General features: G+C 44.1%; 1 protein-coding gene across 4 annotated transcripts in view; it reads left to right on the forward strand.

The window, feature by feature from the left end:
* USP13 (ubiquitin specific peptidase 13) overlaps positions 1-14194 on the forward strand; it is an 88229-nt gene that overhangs the window by 277 nt on the left and 73758 nt on the right. For all 4 annotated transcript variants that reach the window (XM_066622433.1, XM_066622434.1, XM_066622435.1 and 1 more), the window contains exon 2: positions 13678-13803. In XM_066622433.1, the coding sequence (XP_066478530.1) occupies positions 13678-13803 (126 nt within the window). The remainder of the gene's footprint in view (positions 1-13677; positions 13804-14194) is intronic.

Raw genomic sequence — 14194 nt, forward strand, 5'->3', positions numbered from 1 at the left:
GTGGCCTCCCCCTCCCCTTCCCAGGGGGCGCCCAGCTCCCTCCTCCACGCTTCTCATGGGTCCCCCACCCGTGTCCCGTCCTATTCTGTCCCCACAGGGTGCTTCCCCCCCAGCCCATGCACTACCAGTAAGATGCCCCATCAAAGACCCTTGGCACCATTCAACCTGCTCCCCAGCTCTTGAGGATGCCCCACCAGCTCTCAGTGCTGTTCCCCCAGTCCCACTGGCTGGCCTCCTGCCTCTCCCAGTCCCTGCCCTTTGCCAGTCAGCTGTACGCTACCCTCTCCCTGCTTCTCATGCGTCCCCCCACCCATCCTGTCCTCAATGGGTGCTTTCCCCCAGCCCATGCACTACCGGGAAGACACCCTACCAAGGACCCCTGGCACCATTCAATCCCCCAGTCCCACTGGCTCATCTCCTGCCTCTCCCAATTCCTACCCTTTACCAGTCAGCTGTAGGCTACCTTCTCCCCACCAGCAATCAGCACCCAGGGCCATTGGTTGTGCAGTGCCACTGCCCCCACAGCAATTCAAGCTTAAGTGTTTGGGTTCCCCCAAGTTCTTGGGGTTTTCTTGATTTGCCAAACCGGGCCTGAACATGTCTCCTCCCACCAAGGGATACTCCCTCATACAGTGCCCCTGAAACTCCCCATCCCCCCCTTCCTTATGGGATGGTCTTATCTTGTTACTTTGGCTGATGGAGTTCTCCCCCAATTCCCTGGTGTCCTGTCACTCTACTTGGCTTTCTCAATGTCTGTTGGATCTACCTACATCATCAGCTTATGGCTCCATAGGGTGCCTCTGACACTGTCCAGTCTCCAGCTTGCTTTGCAACCCTTTGGGATCTTCCTGGGATCTTAATCTGGCTCCAGGCCACCACACTGCTCAGAGAAGGCTCAGCCTCTGACCTCAAGCTGGCTATTGTTATCGGGTGCTCTCCTCCACCCCAGTACTGGTAGTCGACCCCCAAGGCAAATCTTTGCTGTCCCTAGTCTGCCTAACCCTACCCATTGTATCACCCATCAGATCTCCATGCCCAAGTTCCAAAATCCATGTCAAGTTCTAAATCTCTTTCTTCCCACCCTTCTCGTTATGCACATACTACTTGTCTGAATTCCAGATCCTATTAGGTTGCAAGCATGCCTTTCAAAATATCCACCTTAATGCAAATCTTTCCCTTCCAAACCAGAACCAAAGTTGAAGCCCCTGGGATGTTTCCCTAATCAGTCCTGGTGCAGCACTCCCATTTTCACACACATAGTGAAGCGTGCTCACCCCTTTCTCCATCACCCTGTCTTAACTGCTCACGAGTCTCCCCTTGTTCTCCAGGCTAGCCTACCACCTTCAACTCACTTACTCACTGCCACTTGGTGCCTTCTAGAGATCAGAATTCTCTTCTTACCACCCAGGCAAATTGCTCTAGAGTTATTCAGTCCCCTTCTACTCATCTTTCCTTGCAAGCCATTCTTCACTTTTGCCTCTGCTGCCTCGGAACTGCCAAAGAGTGTGATGAGATCTTAATGTTTACCCTTCCATGCAAGACAAAGCATGCAATCCATATGTAGAATGTTTCTGAATGTATGTGCATTTTTTGGGTGGTGTGTATACCTTCACAATATGAGTGTGCATGCCTGTGTTCCCATGACTTCCATATCAAAAATATTGCCACGCTTGGCACAGCCCTTGATACCTGTTCTCAGCAGGTGACGAACTCTTATCTCATTTCCATGTGGCAAAGCTGCTTTTGTGTAACTTGGAGGGGTTTGTGCACACGCACCTGTCCTTTGGAGGCACTGAATTTAGCAACACAGAAGTGTTTGTATTTTGAGAGGGACACTGATGTGCTTCTGCCAGCTGGGATTTCCTGATGCCTCCCCTGGTTTCAGCACATTGCGAAGTAGAAGTGGCTTGGGATTGTAGGAGGCAAAGGTGTAAATTCTCTCTTTAAAAATAGCTTGAGCCAGTGTTACTTTTCCTGTGCAGCTGGAACCAAGGACTGCAAAGTGTAGATGAGTGGGTTTCTCCCCTTCTGTCGAGTCTTCCTGACTTTGTGTGCTTCTGAGCGTGGTGGTGGTAGTCTTATTTTGCAGTCCTGATTTACAACTGGCCTGTCACAGAAGAATAGGACGCACTTTACTGGCTGGTTTCATCTGGACCCTGCGTTCTGGTCCCTGGGGGATTTTGAAATAATGGATTAGACACAGATTTCCCCCCCCCTTCGTTGTCCTGTTTATCCTGCTAACCTTCTGGCCAGCTGTCTGTGACTTTGCTGAGCATCCTCATGTCCTTGCTTTTGCACTTCTGTGCTAAAAGGGACAGTTCACAGGCAGAATGAACACATAACAAATGATTGTGTTTGTACTCTTTATGCACCTATAATTAAAATCACTGGCACCAATTGGAGTTTTTTCCTGGGGCAAGCAGTAGTGGTAGCACCCCCAATCTGTATTGGCCCACAATGGGGGCAAAAAAAAAACCTCTTTCTTCTGTGGTCCAGATCCAGATTGGTTCCTAGCTGCTATTTACATTAGAACAATCAAGCTGTATAATCAAGCTGTATAATCTGTTTTAGCTAATCATCCAGTTTCTTTATATATAGATCATATATAGGCACACACACTCTCTATTTTTTCCCTGTGAAAAAAACTTGGAGTGTGCATGATTTGTGTGGAGTGTGCATGGAGTAGAGCAGGAAAAGGGGTGGGGGAAATGGCTAAACAAGAATTCCACCCAAGGGTTGCAACTTTAATTCCATTTGGGGGTCTGCTTAGCTGCTCTGAAGTAAATATAAATACATCTGGAGATCAGTGAAGGATGTTTGGAAAATAAGGGTGGAGATTTTTTGTTTTGTTTTTACCATTCCTTATCCAATTTGAGTGCATGTATGAAATAGTACCAATTAAAATATGTGAAATGGGTGGATGTTCTGGTTTGTGTCACTTTGAATTCAGGGTCATAATCTTTTCCCTTTGGGCATGTCTTGGAATTGCTTTCTTTGAGGGTTGGATGGCAGTTACTAAGTACATCCCCATAGTACTTGAACCTGCTGTGGTCCCCTGTGTGGCAGATAGGGACAGTAGGAGGCCAGTGAGGACTCTTCTGCCTATGCAATTGAAGTGCGAAGTGGTTGAGATGAAGTTGTGGAACCCCATTTGCAAGATTTCAGTGGTGCTACAAGCCCGCGAAGGCACAAACACAGCATCGCTTTTTGATTTGTTAGGCCCTTAACACAGTTAAAATGTTTTATTTGTAACAAGTGCCTGGTTCAGTCTTCCAGGATTGTACTACTTGTCCCTCAAAATGGCCATGGCGCCAGAAGATTGGAGGATAGCAAATGTCACGCCTATCTTTAAAAAGGGAAAGAAGGGGGATCCGAGAAACTATAGGCCAGTCAGCCTAACATCTATACCGGGTAAGATGGTGGAGTGCCTCATCAAAGATAGGATCTCAAAACACATAGACGAACAGGCCTTGCTGAGGGAGAATCAGCATGGCTTCTGTAAGGGTAAGTCTTGCCTCACGAACCTTATAGAATTCTTTGAAAAGGTCAACAGGCATGTAGATGCGGGATAACCCGTAGACATTATATATCTGGACTTTCAGAAGGCGTTCAACATGGTCCCTCACCAAAATCTACTAAAAAAACTCCACAGTCAGGGAATTAGAGGACAGGTCCTCTCCTGGACTGAGACCTGGTTGAAGACCAGGAAACAGAGAGTGGGTCTCAATGGACAATTTTCACAATGGAGAGAGGTGAAAAGCTGTGTGCCCCAAGGATCTGTCCTGGGACCAGTGCTTTTCAACCTCTTCATAAATGACCTGGAGACATGGTTGAGCAGTGAGGTTGCAAAGTTTGCGGACGACACCAAACTTTTCCTAGTGGTGAAGACCAGAAGTGATTGTGAGGAGCTCCAGAAGGATCTCTCCAGACTGGCAGAACGGGCAGCAAAATGGTAGATGCGCTTCAATGTCAGTAAGTGTAAAGTCATGCACATTGGGGCAAAAAATCAAAACTTCACATATAGGCTGATGGGTTCTGTCTGTGACAGGTCAGGAGAGAGATCTTGGGGTGGTGGTGGACAGGTCGATGAAAGTGTCGACCCAATGTGCGGCGGCAGTGAAAAAGGCCAATTCTATGCTTGGGATCATCAGGAAGAGTATTGAGAACAAAACGGCTAATATTATAATACTGTTGTACAAATCGATGGTAAGGCCACACCTGGAGTATTGTGTTCAGTTCTGGTCGCTGCATCTCAAAAAAGACATAGTGGAAATGGAAAAGGTGCACTAAGCAACTAAGAGAGCAACTAAGCAACTTAGAGAGCAACTAAGTTGATTACTGGGCTGGGGCACCTTCCTTATGAGGAAAGGCGTTTGGGCCTCTTCAGCCTAGAAAAGAGATGCCTGAGGGGGAACATGATTGAGACATACAAAATTATTCAGGGGATGGACAGAGTGATGCTCTTTACACTCTCACATAATACCAGAACCAGGGGACATCCACTAAAATTGAGTGTTGGGAGAGTTAGAACAGACAAAAGAAAATATTTCTTTACTCAGTGTGTGGTTGGTCTGTGGAACTCCTTGCCACAGGATGTGGTGATGGCGACTGGCCTGGATGCCTTTAAAAGGGGATTGGACAAGTTTCTGGAGGAAAAATCCATTACGGGTTACAAGCCATGATGTGTGTGTGCAACCTCCTGATTTTAGAAATGGGCTATGTCAGAATGCCAGATGCAAGGGAGGGCACCAGGATGCAGGTCTCTTGTTGTCTGGTGTGCTCCCTGGGGCATTTGGTGGGCCGCTGTGAGATACAGGAAGCTGGACTAGATGGGCCTATGGCCTGATCCAGTGGGACTGTTCTTATGTAGGGAGGACAGTTGTCATTTTTTGTTTCTTTGGTTTGCTTAAATAGGCTATAATTCAGGGTGTTTTTTTTTTTTTCTTAGCCCAAAATAAGCCCAAAAGAGGTTTATTTTCCAGTCTTGCAATGTATCCTTCTTCTTGTCCTGAAAATTCTCATCTAGGTTGGGGACTGTATGTCCTGCAGTGGCCATTCTGGTCATTAGGTCACAGTCACTATTAAGTGGGAGTAGGTGCCTGAATTTTGTTTTCTTTTTCAGTTGAATCTATTAGACTGTAAGCTGCTATCATAAATTGTAAACTGACTTTAGTACTTTAGCAGAAGGTGGTAAATAGATGTACTTGCATGATAAGTAAGATGACAGTGTGAAAATGTTCTGGGAAAGTAGACAAAGAAATTAACTCAAAAGCATACACTGAATAAAGTGAAGAGTGAGGTGTCTGTCCTTCCCAGCACTTTTAGTGACATGCATTTAGTTTGCTGCCAAGTATATATTTCAGTTAACCTCTGAATTTTAGATATTGAATTGCCCATTTTCCATTTTGTCATAGGAATTTAGATTTTGAATCTATAGGGTATTCAAGGGTGACTCAGCTGCCTGGTGTTTGTCATCTCTTGTTGGAAGACAGGTTATTTTTATAACCCATACACTTTAGATCTCAAGTGTCACCCAGCAGCCCTCACCGAACAGAGACTTACACTGATTAGAAAGACCAAAGACAACTCTAAAACCACACTGTCGATTGGAAACATTTAAGGTGGACCAGCTAGGAAAATGTTTTCCCATTGCTAAAAGCTCATAGTGTTATTTTACTCAAGCAACTTCCTTTTTGTTCTCTTTTGCTTAAATTGGGACTAAATCTGTAATAATTCAGTTTCTGACTGGGTTATGTGCTGAGGCCATATTTACGCACCGTGAATTACATGACATTATGGCAGATGGCATGAACTCTAAGGAGTTATCATGTAGCCCTGTATTCTCTGCTCAAAGAGATGCATCATACCTTCCCCAGGTGATCCTTGTTGGTGGAGTCTGAGTAGGGCTGGCCCATTCATGATCTCAACTGAAGCTGTTGCTTCAGGCAGCAGGTTGGGGGTTGCCTCTCTCTGTCTACCTACTTGCCTCCATTGCTACTCCTTCTCCTACCCCCCTCCCCGAGAAGAAAAGGGACAGAGAGGAAGGGGACAGAGAGGAAGGGGACATGTGGAAGGGGACAGAGGGGGACAGAGAGGAAGGGGACATGTGGAAGGGGACAGAGGGGGACAGAGAGGAAGGGGACATGTGGAAGGGGACAGAGGGGGACAGAGAGGAAGGGGACATGTGGAAGGGGACAGAGGGGGACAGAGAGGAAGGGGACATGTGGAGGGAAGGAAAGTGCTGAACTAAAACACTGGCGAGTGGGAGAAGCAGAGAGGCTAGTACATCATTGGTTAAGGCGGCAGCATTTGTCATTCCTTGTCAGGCGATCTTGAGCCAACCCTGAGGCTGAGCTAGTAGGTACTGCATTCTGGACAGGTTTTGCCTTAACAGCAATATTGGCCCCAAGTGCAGCTCTTGAACATTCTTCTTCAGGATGAGTGGCAACCATTCATTTATAAGGGAGAATATCAAAGGGTGTACTTGGGGACACCACTGTGGGTGAATCCTTCCCTGCGACTTAGGTCAGGGCATGTTTTATGCCCTCTCACCTGTGTCTCAGGCTGTATTTCCCTCCATTCTATTCTTTGGTCACATTAAGTATAATCAAATCCAGGGAACCGTTTAATGTATGAGAACAGAACTAAGTTTCTCCTTGAACCTGACTGCTTGGTTGAATTCTTCTGTGTGTTGGCTGACTTTGGCTTGAATCATCAGGAGCTTTTTGGCACAGTTACTGTGATGCACCAACTCTCATGTCATACTGAGGTCTGGTTTTCACAGTCTGCTATGTGCAGGGGTACAGGATAGACATGCTTTGCCCTTTTGATAGAGGTTGTTACTTAATGGCTCTTTTCTTTCTTCCAACACAGTGATTCTCTTTTGGAAGGAACACCCAAGTCATTCCTCAAATTCATCTTCGGGAAACTATCTCCCATTTTCTCCCTCTTGAACTGTTTTTTAAAATGCACATAACGTGTACACAGGGGAAAAGTAATCGCATTTAGGGAGCTAGTTTAATGGCCAATGACGCAACTACTGTATATAATTTGGCAGTGAAAGGAAATGAGGGTGAAGATTTACTAGAGTGCTCAAAAACCACAAAGGGAGTTCAAACAGGGTTTGACTGATTTTGTTCCCACTCACTTAATCTGGGGGAATCCTACAGCTAACACTCAGTGGAGCCCTGGGGAAAGCAGTGAGAATGAAGAGAGACTAAGAGTGGGGAGGAGAGAAGAACTTCTAAGAAGGGGAAGGGGCAGAGTAAAAGGGGGGGGGAATGTGGGGGAAGGAGAAATTACTGAGGTTTCCCAGAGGAACATAGGGGAAGGAAGGGGAGATTTTAGAAGCAACAAAACTCTGTTTGGATTTAAGGCAGTGGTTCCCAAACTTGTCGGGACTGTGACATCTTTGGAATGAAGCAGTGTATGATGATGGTGACATCGCCACCATTAACTTCCTGTTTCTGAGGCCTAATGCGAGCCCTTAAACAGTGGTAAGGAGGTCACTTTACTAGAGCAACAAATTTTAATGAAAATGTATATAAAATGTTTTATAGATGGTACATGACACCAGTAAAACTGGTAAAAATGAATCAGAACATATCAAAAAATTGTTGGAAGTGTAAATGTGAAGAAGGGACGTTTTATCATATGTGGTGGACATGTAAAAAAATGCAATTATACGGTAAATGGTAAGGAATATAATACAAGAGATTGTTAGATTTACGATACTGCTGAAACCAGAGTTATTTTTGCTTAATGTCACCTTAGATGTTATAGATAAAGAAAATGATGTGTATTTAGTTATTATGATATTAACTGCTGCAAGGATTTTATATGCTAGATACTGGAAAGATATTAAAATTCCAACGAAAGATGAATTAATAGAGAAAATAATGAATGTGGCGGAAATGGATAGGCTTACAGAGATTTTGGATCAACAGCGTAAACCGACACAGATGGAGCAATGGAGACCATTTTATGCTTGGTTGAAAATGAAGTTGTAGATATATAAGATAGGGTATTTAGATGAATATACTGTATACATGATATATTATACAGGATATGACATGATAGATAAATGATATTAAGAGGTTAAACTAGAAGTGTCCTAACCTATGATATCTTGGTGTGGTATGGAAATTGCTGCAGGGGACAAAAAAGCTCTGCAAAGAATTATTAAGATCGCGCAGCACATCATCAACCTTCATCTACCAGCTTTGGAGGACATCTATACATCTCGCTGTCTGCAGAACACATAGTATTCTGAGAGACCCCTTCCACCCGGCTAATAAGTTCTTTGAACTGTTGCCTTCGGGTAGATGATACAGAACTCTTACAGCAGCACCACATGATTCCTGAACAGTTTTTATCCCACAGCCATAATTATGTTGAATAAGGCGATATAGTTGTTACGAGGCTCCTGGGCATTATGGTCTGTTATACTGTTTTTATATTATGATGCATGTCGTATAGAATGTGTGGGTGAGTTTGTAGAGTGTGATTGTTGGAATTGTAGTATATATTAATGCTTGTATCTCAAAGGTGCATAAATTTCGTTGTGCTGTAGCACAATGACAATAAAGTTACTACTACTACTACTACTACTACTACTACTACTACTACTACTACTACTACTAAGAAGAACAAGATTAGAAGATATGTGTTGATTGTTTAGATATATTGATATATGATTGCCTGCACCCTCCAACGGTGTGTTTTTGTGTTTTTTTTTTTGTGTGTGTTGTGTATTGAGTTTGTGTTTGTTATGTGTTTGTTTATATTTGTTGTTTGTTTTTATTTTGGAAAATAATTAAAAAATTAATTTAAAAAAAACAGTGGTGAGACGGTCAGGGTGAACGGGAGGGCTTTTCACCACACACAGTTTTTGCATGCTACAGATCTGCTTGTTGTGCAGAGTCTCCTGCTGCTGTCTGGAGGCTTGCACCATGGTCTCACTGCCAGGCAGTGTTGCTCCAGCAAGTTCTGGGGCATTGCTACACACAGATTGCGAAACCACTGATTTAAGGAATAAACATGGGTCTGTTTTAGTTTTGGAGAATTGGACTCCATGGATCAGTTAAGGGTGAGTTGATGAAATGGTTCAGTGGAAAATGTGGTTTTTGGATCTGTGGCTTCAAATTATGCATGTCATTTTTATGGCCTTTGCTCTTAGGCAGGCACCAAGTACTTGGGTTTAGATGCATGTCTTCTGTTGGTCTTCAATTAATCAGAATGAACTGTAATGAAATATTGACCATGTAATACATCTGTGAGTGGCTATCTAGGAATCAGTGCTGGTTATATCTTTCCCTGTAATATTGTAGACTAGAGATTGGCTACTGGAGGCCCCTATTTCAAATTTTGCCCCTGAAGGGAAGTGTTTGACCTTCCTAGTTATTTGGCAGCAGGTCTTGTCTCTTTTAAAACTTAAAAGCAGATTGTGGGGGCAAATTGGATTGTGGGCTTGGCCCTTCCTCAAATGACCTGTCAGGAAAATTAGCTGCTGTCCAAGGTTGTAGTTGGCCATAAAAAATAAATGTATCTTAAACCATACCAGCTCTGTGACATTTCATTTCTATCCCACTTCTTACCAACAGTCAGGATGAGTAACAGTTTCATGAAAAGAGTAATCTAACAAAAACAAACAAACAAAAAACCTCAATTAAATTACAGATTAAAATATAGGAATAAAAATAACTGTTAAAAGCCAGTCCAGACATGACAGGTGTGGTTCAGATTTTGATGGAGTTCTAGGGGAAGGGATATTGACCTCACGTCTGGATATGACCACTGAGATAAGTTGAGACCCTTAGCCAGCCTACTTAAGGCCTATGGGTCAGTGCCTTTTTGAGCTCTTGGTGTTCTCCTTCTTGAGAAAGAGACTGCCAAGAAATCTTCCAAAATTGCGTGGGTATCTCTTGTGTCTATAGAAGTGTAATACGTGGAACACAAACCATGAAACTGTGACAGTTCATTGTAGCAGGGATGTGTGGTGGGTGGGGAGGCTCTGCCTCACCTTGCTCCCCACCTACCACACGTCCATGCATTGTAGAGGCAGTAGACAGAATAGTGCTAGAGCAGTGGTTCCAAAACTTTTTGCACTTGGGTACACCTTAGCAACCCATTTCTATAAATTGTACCCTCATATTAGATCCTCAAGGCATTCTAATACGGACCTGCCTTTTCCCACCATTATTCAATTCTTTTTCAAGTACCCCTAAAGGTTCCAGCATGTACCCTAGGTTGAGATTCACTGTGCTAGAGAAGAAGTAGGAGTTGCTTCCCAGTTCATCGACCACTTTCATCGACCTGGCAGATGCGCTTCAATGTCAGTAAGTGTAAAGTCATGCACATTGGGGCAAAAAATAAAAACTTCACATATAGGCTTATGGGTTCCGAGCTGTCTGTGACAGATCAGGAGAGAGATCTTGGGGTGGTGGTGGACAGGTCGATGAAAGTGTCGACCCAATGTGCGGCGGCAGTGAAGAAGGCCAATTCTGTGCTTGGGATCATTAGGAAGAGTATTGAGAACAAAACGGCTAATATTATAATGCCGTTGTACAAATCGATGGTAAGGCCACACCTGGCATATTGTGTCCAGTTCTGGTCACCACATCTCAAAAAAGACATAGTGGAAATGGAAAAGGTGCAAAAGAGAGTGACTAAGATGATTACGGGGCTGGGGCACCTTCCTTACGAGGAAAGGCTACGGTGTTTGGGCCTCTTTAGCCTAGAAAAGCCTGAGGGGGGGCATGATTGAGACATACAAAATTATGCAGGGGATGGACAGAGTGGATAGGGAGATGCTCTTTACACTCTCACATAACACCAGAACCAGGGGACATCCACTAAAATTGAGTGTTGGGAGAGTTAGAACAGACAAAAGAAAATATTTCTTTACTCAGCGTGTGATTGGTCTTTGGAACTCTTTGCCACAGGATGTGGTGATGGCGACTGGCCTGGATGCCTTTAAAAGGGGATTGGACAAGTTTCTGGAGGAAAAATCCATTATGGGTTACAAGCCATGATGTGTATGCGCAACCTCCTGATTTTAGAAATGGGTTATGTCAGAATGCCAGATGCAAGGGAGGGCACCAGGATGAGGTTTCTTGTTATCTGGTGTGCTCCCTGGGGCATTTGGTGGGCCGCTGTGAGATACAGGAAGCTGGACTAATAATAATAATAATAATAATAATAATAACAACAGGTATTTATATACCGCCTTTCTTGGTCTTTATTCAAGACTTTATTCAAGGCGGTTTACATAGGCAGGCTTTTTTATTTAAATCCCTTATTAAATAGGGATTTTTACAATTTTGAAAGAAGGTTCTTTCTTTCAAGAACCACTACATTCAAGGTGTTTCGTTCCGATCTGGCTTCACATTCTGGCCTCCATCCTCCCATGCTCAGAGCAGATGGAATGGCTCGGCTTCAGCTTGTCAGCTGCTTCAAGGTCGCACGATGCCGGTGGCCTCGAACTGGCTACCTTGTGGATGTTATCTTCAGGCAGACGGAGGCTCTAACCTCTAGACCAGACCTCCTGCCCTACACCAGACCTCCTGCCCTAGAGGGGCCTATGTCCTGATCCAGTGGGGCTGTTCTTATGTTCTTATGACCTGTCCACCACCACCCCAAGATCTCTCTCCTGATCTGTCACAGACAGCTCATAACCCATTAGCCTATGTGTGAAATTTTGATTTTTTACCCCAGTGTGCATGACTTTACACTTACTGACATTGAAACGCATCTGCCATTTTGCTGCCCATTCTGCCAGTTTGGAGAAATCCTTCTAGAGCGCCTCACAATCACGTCTGGTCTTCACCACTTGGAAAAGTTTGATGTTGTCTGCAAACTTAGCCACCAACCTGCTCACCCCTGTCTCCAGGTCATTTATGAAGAGGTTGAAAAGCACCAGTCCCAGGAGGGATCCTTGGGGCACACCGCTTTTCACCTCTCTCTATTGTGAAAATTGCCCATTGACATCCACTCTCTGTTTCCTGGTCTTCAACCAGGTCTCAATCCAGGAGCGGACCTGCCCTCTAATTCCCTGACTATGGAGTTTTTTCAGTAGCCTTTGGTGAGGGACCGTGTCGAACGCCTTCTGAAAGTCCAGATATATAATGTCCACGGGTTCTCCCACATCCTCATGCCTGCTGACCTTTTCAAAGAATTCTAAAAGTTTCGTGAGGCAAGACTTACCCTTACAGAAGTCATGCTGATTCTCCCTCAGCAAGGCCTGTTCATCTATGGGCTTTGAGATTCTATCTTTGATGAGGCCGGTATAGATGTTAGGCTGACTGGCCTATAATTTCCCGGGTCCCCCCTTGTTCCCTTTTTAAACCATCCCTGACAGATGGTTGTCCCGCCTGCACTTGAGAACCTTCAATGAGGGAGAGCCCATTGCTACATGAGGCAAACTAGTCCAGTGTTTGGTAGCTCTTAAAAAGCCTCCCATATGTTTCATCTAAATCCACTTTCCTGTAGTTTCAGCCCATTGGTTCTAGTCCTGTCTGCTCCTTCTGTGTATCAGTCCTTCAGGTCCTTGAAGATGGCTATCGTGTCTCTCTTTGGACTTCTCCAGTCTACCAGTTTACCAAGTGCTCCCTGGGGCATTTGGTGGGCTGCTGTGAGATACAGGAAGCTGGACTAGATGGGCCTGTGGCCTGATCCAGTGGGGCTGTTCTTATGTTCTTAAACTACAATTCCCAGGAGGCCTTGCAGGTCTCTTGTTATCAGGTGTGCTCCCTGGGGCATTTGGTGGGCCGCTGTGAGATACAGGATGGGCCTGTACTTGATACAGGACTAGATGGGCCTATGGCCTGATCCAGTGGGGCTGTTCTTATGTTCTTATGTACTGGAGAAAATGTACTAAGCTCTTTGAATCATTCTTTGTAGGGCTTGGTTTGCAGTCTTCTCAGTACCTGTCTTCTTTGGGACCTATTCCAGTATGTGCAGTTAACACATTTTGCTTTGACTTTTTTTGTTCATAAACCTCTGGGTTTTTTGGAGGGTGGTTGTGCTATAAATATGAAGTTGTTTGTTTAACAAATAGTTATTTGATTTTTTCTGTAACTACTTGGTGAACTTTTTGTTGAAAAGCAGTATATAAATACTGTTGTTAATAATAATAATAATAATAATAATAATAATAATAATAATAGTGCAATTCTAATTATTAATAAAGAAGCAACAAGCCATTGGTCTCAGATGTGACTTGGCTAGCTTGGCTGGCTAAAGAATAAGTTTAGCCATCCTGTCTCTGTGCAGGGTTTACTGAGATGGGGGTGGTGTTTTTTGTACCTCAGCAAGACTTTATTAGTAGAGTGGGTCACATCTAGAGGACCAGTTGGCATTTAATTATACTGGAAGGAAATATGAATTGGTATTAAAAGTTTTATAATGCCACAGAGGTACTTTGTGTATCTTAATGTTTAGACTTGCATTCCAAATAAAACTTAAAAAAGTGACTGCACTTGTAAATTTTTACACACTCAGCCTTCAAGTTGCAAATTTGTGTTGTAGGTGCACAGTGAAAAAATGCTTTCTCTGCTCTTTAGCCTTTTCAACCAGGCTGCTGCAGGTTCATAGGTTTTATGCAGGGCTAATTTGCCATGCTCAAGGGTTCTGTTGGGTTTGTTTGATATTGTAACTGTACTCTCTGTTGCTTTTCAGGATTCTGAAGGGGGCCTGTATGTGTGCATGACTACTTTCCTGGGATTTGGAAGAGAACATGTGGAAAGACATTATCGGAAGACGGGACAATGTGTGTACTTGCATTTGAAACGGCACATAAAGGAGGTAAACACCATGTAGGGCAACGCATTTGACGGCTGCTTCTCCAGTATTTTCCTCTTAGTGAGAATTAATATTTGCCTGAAAAAAACATGCTTTGTGAAAGGCATTTTGAGTTCATTTTGGAGCTTAGATATGCCTGTCAGAAAGCTGCCATTGACAGTGGCTCCTTTAGTCACATACTGTGTGGTACAAACTTTCCTCAGTGTGGTGTGAATGCTTTTTCTTATATCAGAAAGCGGTGAAGCAGTCTCGATTCATTGTATGTGGTGAGATCATACTGTAAGTTTGTGGCATATTGGGGTGGGGGCTAGAAGAGGAAATCAGTAGCCAAGTTGTGAGAAAGGAGGGAAGGAATATTTCTTGGAGGGATAGCAAGCTCATGGTTTTCTGCCTG

Source organism: Tiliqua scincoides, chromosome 3, assembly GCF_035046505.1.
Source record: "Tiliqua scincoides isolate rTilSci1 chromosome 3, rTilSci1.hap2, whole genome shotgun sequence".
NCBI classification, from domain to species: Eukaryota; Metazoa; Chordata; class Lepidosauria; order Squamata; family Scincidae; genus Tiliqua; species Tiliqua scincoides.